Source organism: Phaethon aethereus (assembly GCF_964289735.1).
Source record: "Phaethon aethereus genome assembly, chromosome: 3".
NCBI classification, from domain to species: Eukaryota; Metazoa; Chordata; class Aves; order Phaethontiformes; family Phaethontidae; genus Phaethon; species Phaethon aethereus.
The window spans coordinates 64,902,839-64,924,522 of NC_138576.1; the positions used below are offsets into that span (position 1 = coordinate 64,902,839).

General features: G+C 46.6%; 1 protein-coding gene across 4 annotated transcripts in view; it reads right to left on the reverse strand.

Annotated features, from left to right (window-relative positions):
* Positions 1–12,771: 12,771 nt before the first annotated feature.
* The window catches only part of SGK1 (serum/glucocorticoid regulated kinase 1), a gene marked incomplete at its 5' end in the record, with an annotated part of 80,163 nt that continues 71,250 nt past the window's right edge, over positions 12,772–21,684 (reverse strand). Inside the window, 12 exons of one of the 4 annotated variants that reach the window (XM_081997137.1) lie at positions 12,772–14,290; positions 15,032–15,121; positions 15,228–15,383; positions 15,502–15,597; positions 15,957–16,080; positions 16,274–16,386; positions 16,672–16,803; positions 16,907–16,990; positions 17,438–17,542; positions 17,991–18,066; positions 18,510–18,585; positions 21,172–21,403. In XM_081997137.1, coding sequence (XP_081853263.1) covers positions 14,123–14,290; positions 15,032–15,121; positions 15,228–15,383; positions 15,502–15,597; positions 15,957–16,080; positions 16,274–16,386; positions 16,672–16,803; positions 16,907–16,990; positions 17,438–17,542; positions 17,991–18,066; positions 18,510–18,585; positions 21,172–21,403 — 1,452 coding nt within the window. In that variant the 3' untranslated portion in view covers positions 12,772–14,122. Of the gene's footprint in view, positions 14,291–15,031; positions 15,122–15,227; positions 15,384–15,501; positions 15,598–15,956; positions 16,081–16,273; positions 16,387–16,671; positions 16,804–16,906; positions 16,991–17,437; positions 17,543–17,990; positions 18,067–18,509; positions 18,586–18,689; positions 18,769–21,171; positions 21,404–21,684 lie in introns of those variants that run through there. The other 3 variants (XM_081997138.1, XM_081997136.1, XM_081997139.1) reach the window with 3 other exon arrangements.

The following is a 21,684-nucleotide window of genomic DNA, read 5'->3' on the forward strand; positions in this document are numbered from 1 at the left end:
TTCTCACACAGTTTTCTGCTTTGGGAGACGAGCATTTTTCTGAAAAAACCCCACACTTTAATTCTGGAACTAGAGTGTTCACACCATAAAGAATAGCTTAGAAAAGTTAGATCATCCTAAAGTAAGCACACTGAGCAGTTATTTTGAAGTGGTTAGGCTACAAATAAGAAATGGAATATTCACTAATAAGAGAGCAAATTAAGATAAGGATTTGAAAATAGATTCTGTGCTCCTTCTTTCCTGTGGCCAGCTCAGCAAAAGAGGACCTGAGAGGATGTTTTGAGGCAAGATACATTAACCAGATTTGGGACTAGCCCTGTGGCCACTCCGAAGTCTGTCACACTTCGCAGTATGCGGGCAGATACCCCTGCCTGTACTTCTGCTGCCTCCTCCCTGCAGATCCCCTCCCTGTGGGGATATACAGCCTGTGATCGAAGCAACAACTTACGTCCTTTGGGACGCACTCAGTCAGGCACCACTTTTGCTGCAGCGCTGCGGCCTCCGTTTCCCTGCCTCTTCCATAGGGCTTGGAGGCTGTGCTCAGCAAGTGGTCGTCACATCTCGATTGCGAGCGGAATTGAAGCTGACCAAGATAAAATTTGTTATGATATGCTATGCAACATATAAATACTCAGAGCCAGGGGTGACAGCAGCACTTGTTAAATCGGCCCCATGTCTCTCACACATCTTGCGACAGGAGTATCCCAAAGGGAGCACCGAAACTGCCTTTCCCCTGCAGCAATCTGAGGCCTCCCACAGCTCCCCTCTTGTTTCCCCATGGCAATGTTGCAGCCCACTTTTCTTCCCCCAGAGCTGCACCATACAGCTATCTCTGTGTCATTGCTGAAGCCTTATTTAACTTCTTATCCCAAGGTCTTAACATGGCCTTGCCTTGACACCTATAAAAGGGTCAGGTCATACAGCAAAGCCACAGGCTGTGTATATTGGTTCAGTTGCTGGAAGGCTGTATTTTTCCATGAATAATGTAATTGCAGGCCTCAGTGTGCTTTTCCAGAGGGGAGCAGGGCCATCACACATCCTGCTGCTCCCGGAGATAAGGGCACACAATAGCCCGGAGCCGTGGCGCGCAGCCCCTAGCACACCACCGGGAGCTTCACCTTTGCTGATGGACCAGGTCAAGGGCCAGGCAACGGGAAACAAAAAGACTCTCTTCCCAGAAAGTCATGCATTGCTCATGAATCACCTGATGTCAATGGCAAATGCAGCTGCCAAACATTGTGCAGCTCCATGAGTGATTGGCGTATGTAAACCATTTAATGAATTCGTATGCACCTTTGCAGATACCTTCCTTTCCAATGTTCTGCCCTCAACTCTTTGCAAAGCTTTACCCCAGTTATCTCCTTGCTCTTCAGTCCACATTTGGGTCTACCCACCTTCCTAACCTCACCCCCTCTATGGGCATCATCTTGGCTGTACTCCACCTAAGGAGGTCAGGAGACAAGGGGCCATCCACCTGCATGAAACTTGGAGCCACCACAGTCTGCATCAGCTGCTGCCTGTGAGAGAGCAGGAGGTGTCAGGCAGTGAGCGATTCATGACAGGACACGAAATGTGTCCTTGTCGCTGGGCAATCTGAGTTTTTTCCAAAATGCAACAAATGTCACCCCTTGCAACACCCAGATGTGGGGGAGCACGTCTGAGAGCTAGAGAAGATGGCTGCAAAACTTCCAAATGTTTCTGGCAGCAAGTAGAAGTTTAGAAGGATCAGAGGCAGCAACCCCCCCCACCTGCTTAGCTGGGCTGCTCACATTTGGGGTGGCTGGAGCAGGAACCGAAGCAGGCTCCCTCCAGTGCTCCACTGGAAGGTGATATAAGCAGCTCTTCCCATTTGGATTAACCCAAAACCACATGATAAAAGTACCAGTTTGCAGTGCTTACCAATTTCTGTGTACCATGTATATTACATATACCACGTTTTTGGAAGGAACACTGTATATGTGAAGGATTTTATTCCTCGTGGCACTTGACAAGCATCAATTGCCTTTAATCCATGGCAGATAGTGCCTCTCAGCAGCCTTATCACTGCAGCAAAGTCTGTGTAGTTTAGGAAGAGCATGATGCTCCTCCAGTTCTGCTCTTGGTCCTTGCCAACACCACTTTTGCCCTTTCCTGTTCAGGATCAAAAAAAAATCTTAAGTAAGACTCTGGGATGGAATAAAGTTGGCCTTTCACTAAATTGTGGATGTTTGCCCCCTTGGTAATTGCTTTTTCTCTTCTCTGGCTGACTGTCTTCTAAATCATGTGTGGCATTGTGAGAGTGAGCAGGGTTTAATCATTCACCATCCTCTTAATACAGTAGTTCTAGGTCATCAAGGAGAAGAGAGATAGAAGAAAGATCTGGGAGAAGAGATAGTCCATGGCCGTAGTCAAGTGCCACTGCTGTCCTCCCACAGCAGGAACTGATGGAGAAGACATGACCTGTGGCATATGAACTGACACTTTTCTCTTAGATATCAGGAAAGGTGGGAATTCTGTTGCCACCAGAAGGTGTGATGACAGGGCAGGGAAATGGGCTTGGTCACACCTTAACCTGGCTAACTGGAATAGACGCAGTAGTGAAGAACATCGTACGTGTGGTTTCTGCACAGGCTCACTGCTCAGTGAGTCCCTGTGGGTCTGCTGAGCCTGGACTGAAAGCCTGGCTGACACGTCTTGCTTGCTGTTGCTGTCGGAGTTAACTAGGATAAGCATCGATCAAGCTAATGATGTTCCCGCAGCAGAATTGAGTGTGGGATTACCAAACCTAGCTAAGAAGCACAATACATATTTGACCAGCCAAGCTCCCTGCTAGCAGCCCCCCGCATAGGGCTGGGGATTTTCTCATCAGCTCCTTTGGGAGAGCAGCCTATAGGTAACTTAAACCTAGTTCAGGGAGGCCTGTGCATTCACGCAGGCACAGCCTGGCTGCAGGGTGTGCATCCTCCCAGGGGCAGGTTTAGGAAATGGGATTTCTTCCTTCTGAGATGCAACACCACGCCTCCTCCTGAATTGCTAAGCACGGCAAACTGGTACTTCTATCATGTGGTTTTGGATTAATCCAGATGGGAAGAGCTGCTTATATCACTTACCTGGAGGGTAGAAAACCTATCCTATTGTGCTCTCAGTCAGTTTAGGCAAAAGGCTGAAGATAGAAATAATACACGTAGAATGAGAAAATATCAGGATACACCTCTGCTAATTTCAAGATGCACCTGCTATCAGTGTTTGGGTTTGTGTGTCTACAAATTCTCTTTTGCTATATTTGGAGCGTAAATTAACTTGTCATTCAAGAAATTAAGGACATGTCATTAATTAGCTTATTTTTGGGAAATCAGTACAGATTTTTTAAAACAAATGGAATTAAAATGCTTTTCTGATGAAGAATTTATAGCATGAAAGACTTATAATCCTAGCTCTGGAATATATTGGCAAGCTCATACTATATTTAAAGGAGGGAAGGGGAGTAAGTTTTGCATTTGATGTAATCAGCTAGCTTCTGAAGTGACTCTTCATTGTAGTAACTGCACTTTTCCAGCTGCCTTTTCAGAGTGTAGATTTCAATAATAAATTAAAAAAAAAAAAAAGGGCACATTTATAGAGAACTAAGCTTCCTGGAAATAATACCACATTTGAACTCACAAGCTTCTTAACATCCTTTTTATATTTTGATGGTGTAATCAGTGTATTTTTGTCCTTAGCCAGCAAGTAATTTGACATTAGTGCCCCACCTTATTTAGAGCTGTTGCAGAGGACTCCCGGTTTATGGCAAATGTAAGAGGAGAATCTAAACCTGTAAAGACAGACAGTCTAAATTTAGGAAGGGTAATGGAAAGTATTGTCCTTAGAGCTAAAAAGGAAACTGGATAGCATTGCGGGAACAGATTACCGTCAAGTTATTTGGTTCTTTAGCAGGACCCGCCTATTTAGTAGTAATAACCATGATGCCCAAATTTTGCTTTCAGTTTTGACTATGAAAACCCATACGACTCTTTGGCCTTACTGTAATTTATGTTGACATAAATAACAGCAGATTTTTTCCCATTTTTTTAAAGTTATTTTAAATATTACCCTTTTTGAAAACTGGCCAGTTTAAAAAGGTCTGAAACAAAGTTTGCAGTCTTTCAAATAGGAATAAATTCCTGTTTGGATTTAGAGCCTCCAGGACTAATGTGGAACCTAATTATGCTGCAACAAGTATCTTGTGAGTCGATGAATTCAAAATCTCAGGTAGGATAAAAGCTTTCCTGAAAACAAAAAGTGGACAATAGAGGCAGGAAAAGCCGAGATGTGCGAGTCCTTACTTTTTAGATCTGATAGCACATTGTTAGAGATGTTGTCTACAATTTTAAAAATTGGGGTCAGACTGTTGGGGCTTGCTGTGCCATGATCAGGGCAGAACCTGAATCAAAAGACTTGGAAAGAAAGCTGTCAAGGGTGCACTTCAGTGCCTTGTATAGGAAACTAAGGCACCGTCTGTGGTGGGAAAAGAGAAGATGTGAGATTGCCTGGTCACAGAGAAAATATCCTTGTCCAAAACTGACAGGGACGCAGCGACAGGGGTGTGACAAAGGGCAGACAAGCAGAATGGGTCACAGGCAACTGGGGTGATGGGTTTTCAGCCGTCATCTTCATGAAACCAAATTGCAATTACAGTTTGCTACTCAGTGATGGATAAATAGAGAGGTATAATAGATCCTATTTTTAATATGTGGTTACACAGATAGCTGCTGGATTTTAAACTATAAGCAATGTGTATTTTACCTCCACGTGTAATGGGTTTGGGTACTGCATGTGCCTGTATGACTAATACCTAAGTGTCATCCATCAGCAATGAGCACTGTGCCAGGAGTACAAGAGCACTGGAAACTGAGTTCTTGAATTCTCGTCCAAGGAAGGGTATTGATCTCTATTTTTAAATGGTCTCTTCAAAAAGGCAATTCTGGGACCCATGCAGCATTTTTATTTTTTTACTCAAAGAGGACTTACAGCATGACATGATAATATAAAAGTGTATTTGCTGCAACAGATGAAAGAGCTTAGCTGAAATGGAAGCACTGTATAGAGACCATATACTCAGCTACACATGGGAAAAATATCCACTGCTTGGTTCATGTGCACGCATAAAATGCCAGAGGATAGATGCAAATAACCTGTTTGCAATTCCTTACACTTTGTAGATATTTCGGATTTGTCTCATGTAGAGCTGTCATATAAAACTGTCCCTAGCAGAAAAAGGTAAGGATATACTGTCAAAAATTATTCTCACTATAAAAACCTGCTTGTAATTTTAAAAGAGTTGTGGGACTAATTTTTTTTAATTGCACAGCAGAAGCTCAGACTAATTTCAGTAGAGTTAACCTTGCTGTGCCGGAATCAAGCTAACAGAGAGAGAAGTGGGAATCAAGCTCACTCCATTTTTACTTACCTCACAATGAGTTTATCTTTGAAAAAAATTTTAGCAAATTATATTTATCAAATTTACCAAGTTAAAATGCATGAACTGCATTCAGACACTTAAGTTGAGCATTCTTGGATTTCCAAAGTGACTGGAGACCTGACTATATAGTGGGAAGAAAAAAACCCCAGGTATGTGAAGAGAAGGTTATCGGGATTCAATTTATGCTTATCTGGAAGATGACACTGCTTCTCTCAGAGCCTTCATGTGACCACTATAGTCCAAACATAGGAACCTTTAAAAAATGCTGCACAGTCCATGAGCATCACAAGCGTATGCTGGAGCATTGCTGTTGTGACCCATAGCCCTGGGCCTAATAACCCTCCTAATACATGGGGTTATACACAGGCAAAACACCAGCGAAGGTCCTGCTGCCCACAGCTAACCACCCACCTGCAGCCGCGAGTCACCACCTATAACCTCTGGTTACAATCACACGACTCAAAGGGATCGATTTGCCATAGCCCACCTGAATGACCGTCAGTGGCTCTGGCACGGGCATGAGAGTACTGAGCCAAACTAAAGTCTTGCTTTTGCCAAAATGGTGGGGTCCAGCTCCCCCCGCCCCAGCTTCCCATCCTCTGTGCTGCATCCTTATTCTGTGCCAGTCCCAGGGCAGGACAGAAAGGAAAGGAAAGGGGGTTATGGAACCCTCCTGTTTTGGTTAAATGGTCTGCTATTTTGGCTCAGTGGCCTGTGAAAACACAACATCACTGTTGGCCTAATGCAGGTGTGGAGTCAAACAGGCTTTAGGTAGCTTAACCCTGTACGTTTTACTTTGCAGCCTCCAGCAGGGACAGCGGGTGCCCCAGCTGGTGGGCAATGGCTCATTAAGGCAAGGGAACTCACAAGCTCTGCTACCACTCTTTCTTGCCAGGCTGCTCCAATCAAGGTGACATGGAAACCAATAGCGACTGTATGTCTGGCCTGCCTTGTTGCAACAGAAGATGCATAGTTGGAGTGAAGGAAAACAGTAAATCACATGAAAAAATACTCATCTGAATATATCAGCAAGAGCTAGAGTACACGCCAGTGGTAGGGCAGGTACTCACCGGTGTTAACTTTTATTCATGTAAACAGTCCCACCAAAGCCAAAGTGAGAACTGGAGTGAATATGCTGTGCATGTTGTGTGTTGGAAGGTTCTATAATCTGCCTCAGAGTGACTAACTATGGTATTTTATCATGAACAGTTGGTGAATTATTTTTGACCCAGATGGTAACAGGCCCTCATCAAATGTTTGGTTTGATTCATGCTAGCTGAATGGGTCCGCTAATCATGCTCTCATGTGTATGAAAAAATGTTTTACAGGTTTATGTGATTTAGTATAACTCTCTATAGATTTTGGCACTGTTTCACACAAGAACTACTCTTCTGCAAATTAATTTCTAATGGAGTGTCCTAGTATCTTATCTATTTCCAGCTCTCTGCCATTACCTGTCACAATATTTTGCACAATGGCAACATGCCAAGAAATGCAATGTCATGTTAATAATTGTTAATATATCATGCATGTTTCAGGGCAGATAGCCAAAGTGATAGGTGCTTTAGAAAAAATAAAACATTTTTTTTTTCTTTTTGCATTTCTTATTCTCCATCACTTTTTATTTTACAGGCTGCTTGTTCTTCTTCTCTCCTTGTTCTCAGTTGCTGAAATATTTCTTTTTAGTGACCACAAAAAAAATAAGGAGCAGTATATCACTAGTCATCTGTAAACCATAATTTAAAAATCCATGCTTTGGAAGTATGTTAATCATCACATCTGATAAGCCTTCTGGTGGCTTGCAGTGATGTTTTAAACAAATAACAGTTTTTCTTTGCTAAAATGTTTTTAATTGCTTGCAGGGCTTATCAGCATCTGCAAAGGTAAAATACTTCAACTCCCTAGTGAGCTGCACGATTTCCAGTTAGTTCTACATCCTCTTGATATCAGTCCCATGTGCCTAAAATGTGATCTGCTAAACACACATCTACGCTGAGCAAAATATGCACATGCTAAATGATCACTTCGTGGGGGGGGAGGGCTGTGAATCTGTTTTAGCTTGCTGCATTTACTAGTCAGTGAAAACTCCCTTTATAGGCAATGGAAAGTAACCATCTCCTCCAGAGGGCCCACCATCTCTAAGACAAGTGAGATCAATTGTTCTCCCTGGGTACCTGCTTCTCTCTGTAAAGTCACTGTAAAGGGAGACTAGGTGGCTGCCTCAGGTTAGACCCATATTTATAAAGCAATATGATTTAATTAACTTAGCCATAGACTGTTTGCTGAAGTGTGGCTCAAGGTATCTCAGTGAGATGATATCCTATATTCAGGGTTGAGTAAAATAGTACTTGGATAATCATTTATTAAGCAGAAATGGTTCTCATGAGGTTTGGTCCAAGTCTGCAAATTCATAATTCAAAACACACCAGTAAATTATAACCTCTGCTTCTTGAGTTTAAGGATGGTGTCTAGCCAGGGATATGCATGTGATCCCTGAAGCTGAGTGATTCTGGAGTGCAGAGAAAATTCAGACCCCAAACTGGAAGCATAAGTCATATCTGAGACCCTCTTTACCATTAGTCAATAAAGCATGTCCCACAGCTTGTTGCGTGGTCACCACTTAAAAGAAACAAATGTGTTATTTTGTCCCTTTGGAAAAGCTGTATACCCACATATCATCCCTATTTCTTATTTCAGTGTACCTCAGCACAGTCAGTCATGAACTGCAGTTGTACAGCATGTATTACTTCTGTTCAAATCCATACAAAGGCTATTTTTAGCATATGTAACTGAATTGATATAGCACAGTTCTCATGAGGAAACATCTCTGTATGGCATACACTTTGTACTTGGGGAGACATTAGCTGCACAGCTATCTTCAGAGTAGTGTGTGCATTTACCTGAACTAATGAGCTGATTTCCCTGGGAAGAGGAAAAATGGTAACTGACTGACTTATAATATATTTTTGAAGCCATAGCGGACTCTGTACTAGATCTCTACTCCACTGTCTGGTGTGGAGATGTATATTTTATCTCTCTCTCTCCCCGCCCCCCTCTCTTTCAGGTTACATCTTTACAAAAGTAAAGATACAGGTATTTTCTATACCAGTACAGCGAATCTCACTATCCAACCACCAGAGAACACTCATCAGTGTAGACTCTAAAGTGCAGAAGGAAGGATGTTTATGAGTAGCAAGAAAGAAGGATAAAGTCTAAGAAGGCTTAGGTCTTATCCTATAAACCACTTATTTGTGTGCTTCATATATTACATTCATAAAAGATGGCCTGAACTGTGGGATATCTGCTCTTCACCAGCGTGTGAGAGACCGTTCACAGAGTACCGAGTTCCTCAGATCCTCCCTCATGGTAAGGAGAGCTGCTTCAGTGAGCAGACCCTTACCGAATAAACAGGCCAAGGCTGTGGACCATTCACTACACAGCTCAATCTTCCCGAATAAGGAACGACCGAAGGAGCCCATGGACATGGTGCAATGTTGGTCTTGCCTGTTGCTGCTCATCTGGTGCTGCTTGTCCCTGCTAGAGGACAGGGAGGGAGGCAGCAAGGAAACACTGTTTTTTGTAGCAGTCAACAATCAACACACCAGGAAAAAAAAAATACTTGCGTTAGCTGGGAAACCCTTGCGTTAGCTGGGTGCATCTCAAAGGCAGGTGGATGCAGAGAGGGATGTGGGAGAGGAGGCTGCACCTGAGAGAAGGAAGGGTTTGTCTGGGCCGACCAAGGCCTGCACAGCTTCAGGAAAGAAACAGCCTCCACGGCCGGGAGGTGACGCCTGTGAGGAAGAGGAGCTGGGGCTGTGAGGTCGTCCCTGTCGCTCACTTAGCAGCTTAAACCAATTGCTATTCCAGGCGTAAAGGGACATCATTTTCCAGGCGCAGGAGCTTCCACGCCCTCATATTTCCGATTTTTTTGCGGCCACTCCGGCGTCGCCCTGCCCCTGGGGGACGCTGAGGCCTGCACGGCGGTGACCACGGGGGGTCAGCCTTGGCCCAGCCGGACGCCTGCCGCCGTGGGCAGCGCCCCGCGGCCGGGAGGGAGCCGAGCTGGGCGGCCCGGCGGGCGGCGGCCGCCCTTCGGAGCCCTCCCGCGGCCACATACAGGCACGGCTGGCGAAACAGCTCAAGGGGGTTCCTGCCCGCGTCCAGGCGGGCCCTCACACAGGACGGGGCTTCCACCGCTGCGCTGGGTCAGTGGTGCCACGTACCGAGGGCAGAGAGGGACGGCGCGGGGATGTGGAGTCCGGCTGCGGCCCGTCGGCGTCAGGGCAAAGGCCAGCAGGCTCACCGCCGAGGCTCTCCGTGCTTCACCCCCACGCACAGAGGTCTCCACTCTTTTTTTTCTTTTCCCCTCTTTTCTTTTACTCCAGCAGGTGGAGCAGCAGGAAGGTCCTGAGTGTTTACTCAGGACAGACGCCGGCTCTCTCCAGGGCTTGCAAACACCCAAAGCTGGAAAACTCACTTCACACAACCGCAGGTGACCCAACACAACCGTGTCGTGATCACATATTGCTGCTGTAGTGCCCGTACCTGTACAGCAAAGCCACAAGCTACTGACTTGCAGTCTCTCAAAGAAGAGAACTTTCATTTAGAGCCTTACCCAACACTAAAGCCATATGCTGGCCAAATTGCCTCTGATCCAAAACATAAACGCAGTACTTATCTGATTAAAGTTTTCTTTTTCAAACAGCAAACTTGGTTTTTTCCCCTTAATTTTTTGGAAAGTAGCTTTAGAAGCATTTTTGCAGTAACTTTCCATAGACAGTTCCAGCCAGCATGGAAAATTTTCTCTCAATCTTTCCACGTTGGTCTTGATAGCAGAAACTTTAAATGTTGGGAGTGTCAGAAACCGTCTTTATTATAAGCCATCTTCCTAGCTCTACCGGGATAAGTATAGCCACCTGGTATCACATAAACATCTGTAGAGCTGGTACTGCAGTTAAACAGGAGAGTAGTGTTGTGGAATATTTCATTTCACATCTTAGAAGAGTACAGATGGGCTAGGATTCATCTCACCTACCTTTAGGTACGCCAGGTAAGATGCCCACCACCCAAAGCTCTTCTTTGAGCAGTGTCCCTCATTTTTTTCAGCTCTCTGTAGATATGTTTCACTGGAGGTGTGAGGCTGTACAAATGTCTTGGTTTTCTTAATTTCTACAGGCTTTTTATGAGAATTGTACAGACGACGGGCATAGACTGCATTTTGAAAACCTTTTGGGGGAGAAAATGGCATCTCCTGTTTAACTTGCTTAAGATCCAGACTGCTCTCCAGAAGTAACTGCCTGTTGAGTGTAGAGGGAGCACAAGAAAAATACTAAGAAGTTTCACTTATCTTCATAAGGCTCATGAAACGGTACGTGGCTTATGGTACACAGAGATAAGTAATACAGGCTAAACCATGTAAAATGTCTGAATTTATGTATTTAAATGTTTATGTGTATATCATCAATACACTCCAAGGGGTGTATGAAAGCCCAGGCACACTCACCATACAAAATAAAATATAATGAATGTTTTAAGGTTCATTGGGTCGACTGTTGTGCTAAGTAAAGCTACCCAAGCTGGTGGCAGTTACAATACTGCCACCAGCAGTAAATTTGGATGATTACTTCCATTTTATAAATGGGTGAAATTAAACCACAGATTCAGCTCTTAGTCAAAATAACATATAATACCTATGTCAGCTGGGATTTTAGGAGTCCTAGCCCTTTGCTTCTCAGTCAGAGACTTTTCTTTGAAGAGAAAATAAACCTTACAGACAGCGAATTATGTAAAACAAACAAAACAAGAGCCAAACAACCCCCCAAAGCAGCTAACTGCCATAGACTCACTCCCTTCAGGCATGACTGTAAAATATCAAACTCGTGGAGATTAAAAACATGGACAATTTTTTCAACTTTTCTACACTAAAACATTGAGGCGACGTGTTGAATATTCATCGCTAGCAGTTGCAGACTTCTGCACAAAGCAGCAGCCACATAATGAGCCTATGCATGGTAGAACAGTTAAAATTACAGACATTGTTTTTTAAAAGTAACCCATTAAAATAATACCCTACATCTTGGCGAAGATGAAAGGCACCCAAGGTACACCTCTGAGTCGCTGAAGTTCCATACTTCTTCATTATTAATGACTCCAGTGGTTTTTTTCTTGAAAACGATAGATAGTATTTAATATTTTGTTACCCTAGGGCTGCAGTTCTCTGCTCGCATATCTGCACGTAGCACCTTGCTAATGCCTGGGAAATGTGAGGCAAAGATAATGCGTATCACAAAACTTAGTCCCTCAGCAAGTGCAGCTTCATTTTCTATAGGAGCAAATTAGCACTATATATTTTAACATCTCTAGCCTCTGTCCTCAACACAAAAGCTGTTTCAGGCACATTGTAGAACTGGAAGACTTTGCAATGCCTGTTAGTACAGTATTCAATGAGTTATTGAACGCATGAATTTGGGATTGTTGGAGTTTGAGGGGGAGGTGGATGCATCTTTTTCATATATTAACATGATCTGAGAGGCTTCTTGGCTGCTATAAATTAGCATTTTCAGCTCTGAGTGTGGTCTCCCAGGCACAGTTTATAGCTGAAGCCATAGAGGGTTTTTTGTTCCTAAATCTAACGGATAATAAAAGATGGAAAGTTACTGCATGCTTTTATCTCGGAAATATAACGAACAGAAGTATCACCCCTATGAGAGCTTTGCTTACACTGCTGTTATCACAGTGGCCCGAGCAGCAGTTGACTCTGTCCAGGTTTTTCTCAGCAACTGCTCATTTTGATTCTCTGAATTGCTAAGACCACCAACTGCAGTAACCAGTGGATAATGGGAGCTGTAAGTAAGGCGCAGGCACCCAGTCCCTCATAGAAGCCATCACCATGCAGAAGAAATTGAATGGATCACCCCAGAAGTAGTGGTTATCTTAATTCCTGGCTTAATTCTTAATTCCTGGCTGAAAGTCCCTCTTGCAGGCCACTGAGTAGTACTCAGTCATACAAACCTGTATTTAACAGCTGTTTTAGATGAATAGTCAGTTTTACCCCATCCAGGTAAGCATATGATCGTTGGTGAAATCTGCCTCCCCAATACAGATTTTGGCGCCCTGGTAAACCCAGGGTGTGTTACACTGCCCCATGTCACAGCAGCAACGGGTGGCGAGTTTCCATCGGCCTTATGACAACCTGATTTTAGCATCTGTCTGCAGCATGGTGCTAAAACAGCTCAAGTCTTTTGTTACACAACTGACCTAAGGACTTAATTCTTCAAGTGTAGTTATGCTTTTTCCACACCAGAGAGCAGTACCTTCACTTTGCTAGAAGTAGAGAAACTCATTTTGAGGAAGTGTGAACCTTTGTATCAGGTAAGAGCACCCACGTTGATACACACCCGCTGGAACACCCACAGCAGGAAGACCAAGTATTTTGCCAAGGTGTATCCATGACAAGACTTGTACAGGTGCAGTTTCACAAGATAATCATCACACACCTGAACAAAACTGGCCGAGGGGCAGCTCAGGTTTGTTGGTTGTTTTAAAAGGTGGCTAAAATTTTTCAGAGCAAAATTTTTTTTTTTAAAGAAAAAATGACAAGAGTTTATGGAAGTATTTTTCAGGATTTTACTGCAAACCAATGGGTTTGGTCACAAAAAATATGATACATATAACCATGTTAATTATATTACATTACAATGGTGGTATACATTACAAGTAAGTCTGTAAGTTTAAATATACATCTAGAGTTACAACTGAATGTACAGATCTTTTTTACAATACATACAATCAGGAATGAAAAACCCCCAAACCCCAAAACCATAAATAATGCCCATTTTACAGATGACATCTCTTAAACTAAACAAGAAAAAAAGAAAAAAGAAAAAAAAGAAACCAACAGCTTTGACCGACTGCAGCTGGGGCATTTTGGTCCATAAAAACCCTTTCTAAAAATAGAAATCTTTTTTCATAGCAGCAATGCTTTCTTCAAGCATTTGGATACTAGTAATTGTGAGCCCATTTCAATAATTTTAGTTGACTGTATAGATTACAAAAGAAATTTCAAAATTACACTTAATTTATCTTCCAAATATGGAAGAAACAAACAATGCCCCACATTGTGGTATCCTGCAAGTGTCACACTGATGCTTTAAACTAAGTCCATCTGTAGTACGCAGACCACACGCATACCATTTGTTCACATAGTAAACCCACATAAATGAACTGAGAAACACACTCTGCAACAGGGGAAGCTTTGGAGCTCACAAGATCTCATCAGAAAAAGGCACATTTCATAAAATCCTTATCACGTTCAGATAGATCTTCAGGCAAGGCTTTTCGGAGCACGATTTCAAAAACAGCTTGTTCTTACTCCTACGATCTGCCGTCGCAGTCTATGGCAGCAGTCACGCTTGTTTTTTTTTCCCCAAGGAGACAGCACCACTTTGGGGGAAGAACAAATGGAAATGAAAAGCCTGTAAAGCTCATTTAGAGAGTGATGTGCTCTTCAAAAAAGCTTCCAGCAAACAGTGTAGTTGAAATTAAGGCTGCAAAGCTGCCATGGTGGAAATGTGCAAATTCTCTTTCAAGATGACTGGTCAACTGGCAGTTCCACCAGAAGGCCAAACAAAAATAAAAATAATAGTTGTTATTATTATTAAAAAAGAAAGAAAGAAAGAAACATGTTCACAAGAAAGAGTCCACGGGTGGGGCATATGAGAAGCCCAAAAAAGCCTCAGCGGCTTCTTTGACGCTGGCAGTGATGAGGATGCTGTCCGGGGACTGGCCAATGGAGTTGGGGACTGGCTCATCTGTAAACTCCGGATCGAAGTGTCGCAGGTCACTGGGGCCACTCTGTGGAAAGGGCAGAAAAGGAAAAATGCAACATTTAGACTCAAATGTTTTGTGAGTGCACAGTGCAATTCAAAATGAGGACGGGCACCCTTGCTGTGGAGTCTCATAGTGTTATCACCTCGGGCCCACTGTTTAAACAGCCTTTGCTAGTTTCAGTTTGACCTTTCTTTGCATCCTGCTGCATACTGTCTCACTAAAACCAGGATGATTCAATTTAATACACTACCCTCCAACTAAGCTCATGCAACAGAAGCCAAATGCAAACACGCCACTCTGCCATGCAGCCGTTTGCAGGGGAGGACTTTGATCTCTGGGCTAATTAATAAATTTAGTTTGTAAAACACTTAGGCACTGAAAAAGAACAACCTCCACAACCAGATCCCTCTCTTCAGACGTTAGGATCTGGCAAGCCAAATGTAACTCTGCCCTTAGGAAGCTATTTGCTTTCTATACCTTAACCTTCCCCTTTGGTAAAACAGGGATGCTGGGGATTATTTTAAAATAGCCATGCAAATGAAGCACGTGAAAGGCCAAAAAACCCAGCTAAATTTAGATTGTCCATCAGCAAAAAGTCAGCTACCGCTTATTTTTAACCTTGCCTAGAGAGCCAGAGGAGAAGGAAAAGCTGTGTTCCCCAAACACAGCCATCCAGCCAGTTCCCCCCGCCCCTGGACACCCCACAAAGGCAAGGGGGGGGAAAAGACACTCTCCATACATTCTATAATTAGAAGTGATACATACCACATTTGGGTTAAAAGGGGGTGTAATCTTCTTATTAATGAGATCATCCCAGTTAATTGGGGAGAAGAAGATGTGATTCTTAATCTCCATCTGTTACAGAGAGAAAAATAGATTAATTCAGGCCCAGGCTAATGTAAGCAGTATGGCCTAGTCATCCTCCTGTGCTGCCTGCAGGCAGTGGCGGGTTTGCACTTACAAAGTCCTCCTTGGCGCCAAGCCTCTTTGTCCTATCCTTCTGCAAGAGGCCCTCCAGGAGATGTCTAGCCGAGTTGGTAATATTCGGCTTGAGCTGCAAGGGTTTGTTCAAGATGTTGTCGTACATTTCTGCCGTGTTCCTGCTGTAGAAGGGCGGCTGTGGGAACGGCAGAAGAGAGGCCCAGGTTAATGAGGCTGACAGGCGGGCACGGGGTTTCTCGCGGGGGAAGGACACGTAAGCTAGTTTGATCTGCCACGAAGGATTTGCTGCTTACCAGGCCATAAAGCATCTCATACAGGACTGCTCCAAGGCACCACCAGTCCACAGTCCGGTCATAGGGCTGCTTATGAAGAACTTCAGGAGCAAGATACTGTGTAAGAGAAGGAAGAGAGCTGCATTGGCCACAGGGATCTTTATAATTAGGAAAGCCTCCCCATTCTTGAATGAAAGCAGCTTACTGAATCCCAGCAATACCTAAGCTACTGGAAAGCTGCAAGCTCTTTATACAGGGAGACGGCTCAAGAGCTGTTCCCTCCTGCTCAACAAGCTTTACGTGTCCTACACGTCCTCACTGCCAGCCTAGTATTCAAGACCCATAACAAAACGGGTTAAACCACAACACCCTGCTTGTCTAACCAGCCGTAAATATACATGGGAGATATCAGTTTTCACTGACGAGGACAGCACTTGCTGCCACTCTGCGAGCGGTGGGCTGAGGGCTGGCCGTACCTCTGGTGTGCCGCAGAAGGTGGAGGTCGTGCCATTGTGCTCTATGTTTTCTTTGCAGAGTCCAAAGTCAGTCAAGACAATGTGCCCCTGCGAATCAAGCAGGATATTCTCCGGCTTCAAGTCGCTGTAGGAAGAGATGAAGGAAGACAAGCGTTCGTTAGAAGAGCTACAGTGAGACTATTTTAGCTGCAATTGTTTACAGAACTTCTGCAATTCAGCAATTCTGAGCTCATATCGAGATCAACTTTTCAGTGCTTCCTCAACAAAGCATGTGATTTTTTTTATTTTAGTCCAACAAACCGAACAAGGTTGCTTACCGATAAACAATGTTCAGGGAGTGCAGGTAGCCCAGTGCACTGGCAATTTCAGCAGCGTAAAACCGGGCTCTCGGCTCCAGGAAGCAACGCTCCCTCTGGAGATGGTAGAACAACTACAGGAGACAGAGAGAACAAAGTTGTGTTAACGGCGCCAAAGCCTGTTAACAATGCGCTTAATTAGACTCAACATATATAGCTAGCGAGAACAATAGCGGGAAATGGCCTAACGATCCTTTGGCAGCTCAAAACTTGGCAGGTTGGAAACATTCAATCTAGTAACTTTTCCCCCATGACTTTTCCTCTTGCAACTCTTTTTTTATTTAAAAGGAAGGGTGAAAAAGTCTACCGTGCCACCATGCGCATGATAGGAAATACCATTTCATTTTCTTACTGCTTACCTCTCCACCATTGATGTAGTCTAGGACAAAATACAATTTGTCTGCAGTTTGGAAGGAAAAGTGAAGCCCGACCAGGAAGGGGTGTTTCACATTCTTCAGCAGGACATTGCGCTCTGACATGATGTGCTTCTCCTGGAAAGATGAGAAATCATCGACGTTTAGTACAACTGCTTAGCAATAGCAGTGAAAATATACTGGATGGACATCGCAATGGCATCATGAAGAAGCAGCTTACCTCCTTCTTCTTCAGGATTGCTTTTTTCTGCAGGACTTTAACAGCATAGAATTGCTCTTCTGCCTTATGTCGTGCAAGGAGAACCTGAAAAAGGATAAAAATCACAGAACTGAGCAACACTGAAATACAGAACAGCTTGTAAACCCAAGTGGAAACAATCCTCTATATTAACTGCTGAGCACTGCTGCATCCCTCTGGTTCAATGTGCAAGCCCTTCGCTGGAAATGCCTGGAGCTATTACCACTCTGGAGATAAATCTAGCCCGAAGTTTTTATGTTTAGTTCCCTTCCCCTCCAAAAGCAAAGTATCTCTTCTTCCCAGCACCACTGCCTCTGCACTCCCTGGCTCTTTTGTGACTCTTTCAAATGCAGCACCCTGCTCCCTCTCCCTGCATGCAGGCAGGGAGCCAGGCACTGGGCAGGTCTGGTTTAAATGACCGCCATTTATCAAGCAAGTACAAACCCGACCCCCGGGCATTACATACAGGAGCTGAAGTGTAAATAAATTACAGCAAAAAGGAGTTAGATTTACCTTCCCAAAACTGCCTTTTCCAATCACTTTTAAGAAATGGAAGTCTGATGGTTTGGCATGTGGGTTGGATGACGGACCAAGATTGATCTGCTGTGAAGGACTGGGCTAGAAAAATAAACAGACAGAAACCACATTTATTAAAACAGTTTGGTGGTGAGAGTCTCAGCAATGCCTCTTTTTAAAAAATATAAATAAAGTGACCTTGAAAGCGAGATTAGCACTCTTCTTATCAATAAAAATTTAATCTTGACTTCTGCCAGGTATCTTAAACTATTAGGTACTGCCTAAGAAGAGTGTAACAGTATACTTAAAAGTTCTTGAGGTCTTGGCCACCTTCCATAACGAACTAACAACCATTGAAGCTTATTTTGAAAATTTTTTCTCCATGACGGGCTAAAGTTTGTCTAACTTGATAACTCTTTCTCCCAGTTACATCAGCATGCTATGAGCTGAACTAAAGCTAATGAACTAGCCGTGATGCTAATTATGCTACACTTCTATTACCGGAAGATTTCGTGTTCTAAAAATGATTCACGGAGTAAAATCTACTTACCGGAGGAGAAGGATTAGCATTCATAAGTTCAGGCTCTTGAGGCTGGGAGATTTTCAAGATAGACTGAACTTCAGGGCTGCAAGGATAAGAGCATGCATGATTAGAATAGTTACCAGAAGCCTCAGGCAGATCTTTCCACCAGAGGGCACACACGTATCGCGAAAGATGAGTTTGGGCTATTACTGAAGGCAACTGAAACAATCTATTCGATTTAAGGAATAAAATTCATCTAGAGAATGTCAATCCCGTCACAAAAAAAGAGAAATATATTTACACTATATACTACACAGTTCAAAATAGGGGTGGGGCTCTAGAAATCCCATCCAACTGATTTCTCCCAAACCCATCTCATGGAAGATTTGTTGCAGGGTGAGTAATTCCTCAAGAAGATCAATTAACTCTTCCGTAACAGTCATGCCAGAGGCATTACAGTAAACAAACATTATTTTTTTTTAAATACATCTCCCAATACGTAGTGATATTTGTGACTGAAATCCGGCCGAAATTTCTGATACTTACTGCTTGCAAGCATAGGAGTTGGTGGCTATCTTCTGAATGAAGTCGTTTAGCCCCATTCTTCTCTGCTTCATGAAAGCTATAAAGGACAAAGGTGAAATAAAATCGTTAAGCCATCCTGCGAGAAAAATCACAGCCACAACCCCCCGAGCATCCTCGGAGAAGCTCCCCCCAGCCGCTCACCGATGAGGATGGCCACCATCCCTCTCATCTTCGAGTAGGTCAAGGTGGGACCCGACGCCTCGGCTGCTTTCACAGTCATTTTGGAGCAAGGAGGGGCGCGTGTGACGGTGAAATAACTAACTAGCGTACAATACTACCGGCTCCCAGCACCGCACTGAGTCGGTGAAGCACCCGACCGTGTTTAAGAGGCGACGGTGATGGGCGGGATCGGGGCGGGGCGGCGACGCTCGTCCCGTCCCCCGTCCCCCCCGCCGACGTCCTCGGAGGCGGCCGATGGCCGAGGGCGTTGTGGGGGGGGGGGCCGGGACGAGCGTCGCCGACCTTGCCACCGCCTTACTTTGGGGGCCCCCCCAGCACCCCCACCGTGCAAATACAAGAGAAAAGGCATCAACGCTGGTTTTTTTTTTTTTTGCAAACTCCCGCAGCCTGATCTGTCTGCGCCGGCCCCTCCCCCCCCTTTCTTTTCCTGGCTTTTCTTTAGAGTTTTCGCGGTTATATAAAGTTGAAATCTGGCTCTGTCCTGGGCGAGGAGCTCTTCCTAAAGTGTGTGCCCCCCCCGCAGCCCCTGGCCCCGGGTGAGCGGCGATAAGGGACGCTGGCGTTTCCTTGAAGGAGCCGCAGTGACTCAGGAGAACGCGATTTCCTGCCCGGTTTTCAATAAAATAAACAAATGTCCCTTCTGTGCACTGCCCTGATCCCGACTGGGACATTACTGAAAGGGAAGGGGGGGGGGGGAGAAAAAAGCGTCTTTTTTTAATGCCAAAAAGGGAAACGAGGGACGAAAAACAACAACACCCCAGCCCCCTGAACTTGGAGGAGACGGCAGGGATCTGTTTCTAGAAAAGGTGGGGAGATGACCGAGCACTGGACAAGTGCAAAAGTGAGAAAAAAACCAAAACCAAAACCAAACCAAAAAACAGCCCCGCTTCGCAGTTTTTGTTTCCACTGTACACGGTCACTTGGGAACACCGTGTACCCGGGACTTCCCTGCCCGGCCGCGTCCTGCTGCTGCAAGCGCAAAGGACAAGGCGAAACGATGCTGCCGGGGACCCCCGCCCGGGGGGGCGAAGGGTAGCACGACCTTCCCCTAATTCCCACTCACATGCCCCCCACGACCCCAGGGGCTCATGCCCCCTTGTAGCCCTCGCAGGTGGCAGGCGCGGTCGGGGGGGTGCCGGCTCCTGCGCGCTACAGGCGGGTGGAACTTTCCACGCGACGGGGCGTTATTCCACGCGCGCGTCTCGCCTTGCTCTCCGAGCGAAGGGCGCTGGGCTGCGGCCAGCGGCTCCAGCTGCAGCGTGCCCCCATCCTCCCCCCGCCCGGAGCCCTTTTTTATTTTTTTGTCTTATTTTTTTTCTTTTCCTTTTTTTTTATTCTCTGCACCCGCCGCTGCTGCCTCCCCCCGCAAGCTCAGCCGGCCGCTGGGCGGCATCCCTTGGCAGCTGTCTGCATCGTCTGCCTCGGAGCGGAGGGGGGCGACGGCAGCACAGCAGCCGTCGACGGCTGCAGGCCCCCCTCACCCCCGGATGATTTGGGAGTAGCGAGAGAACCCCCCGGCCAGGCGGGCACAGGTCTTAAAAAGCGCTGCAAAGGCTTCACAGCGAGCGAGCAAAGAGGGGTGGCTGTCGGCTGCGCTGGTCTCCCCAGCGAACCGCCGGTACCCTGCCCGGAGCGGCGGGGGTCCCGCCCGGCCCCGCCGCCGCCGTGGAGCTGGGGAGCGCAAGGCAGCCGGCGCCAGGGTGGGAAAGGGCGACGGGAGAAGCAAGGAAAAGCTGGCTGCGGCTGGCGGGGCTCTAGCTTCTCCCGCTTCAGTTACTTTGCAAAAATGGCAGCGGAGACCGAAAAAACAACCCCAAACAATCAAACCGTATAAAAAACTAAACCACCCCAAAAACTTGGATAGATTGGAATAGGAGTTTCCTAGTTTCCTCTGCCCCCTCTGGACTCCTTTCAGAGCAGTTTTTTGTAAAAAACTACTCAACACACGCAGTTTTGAGGGTAACCGGAGCTCCCGGCCCCCGCTCGCTGCTCCACCGGCATCTCCCTCCGGGCGCTCCGACGGCGCCCCCGCAGCCGGGCCGGCGGCGCGGCCTTCCCGGCAGGCGCACAGCAGGCGTCCCCCAGCCCCCGGGCAGGCTCCGGCACGGCCCCCTCCCCCCCCCTCCCCCCCGCTCTTCTGCACAACCTGCCACGGGCTGCAACCCGCTCCCTCCTCCCCGCCCCGGCCCCCCACGCTGCCGGCAGATGCCCACGACGCAGCCCCCGCTTTGGCTGGTGACCCCACGGCCCTCGCCCCTGCTCGGCACCGGGCTTTTTGCAAGGGCTCCGCCGCTCTTGACAAGGCGCTTGGCCGCTTTCCGTGCCAAACGCTGCCCCGGCTGTACTCCCCGCACCCCGCTCCGCGGCCGCTGTGTTATTCCCCCCGTGGGGAGCAATTTTCCTGCTGGGGCACACTGTCCGGCCGGCGGGGCGGTGGACCCACCTTTCAGCGACGACTTCTCCTCCTTGCCCCTCATCTCGCTCCCTGCCGAGAGCCCGGCGGCGGCGCGGCACCGCGGAGGCAGCGGCGCGGCTCCCGGCCGCCGCCGCAGTCCCGGGTGATTCCCCTCCCCGGCCGGGCGGCCCGTGGGCAGGCGGGGGGCGGCGAGGGCGGCCAGGCCGGCCGCCGTGCCCGCTGACCCGTTTACGGCCGCAATAGCGAGGGCGGCTGACATGCAGGAGCGTTATAAAGTTCAGCACGGGCCGCCCCGCACACTCTGCCCCCTTGCAACATCGCCCTCAAAATTACTGTAATCAGCGCGCACACGCACGCACACGCACCGGCAAGCGGCGCGGGGGGGGGCACTCCGGCCCCAATTGACCCGCCGGCAGCGGCTAACCCTGCCTAACGGAAGGAGGCGCTGCCCACGCTCCCCCCCCCCCCCCCCCCGGCGCGCTGCGAGCTGCCGCGCACCCACGGCGCGGGTCCTGCGCGGCGCTCCCCCCACCCCCCCGG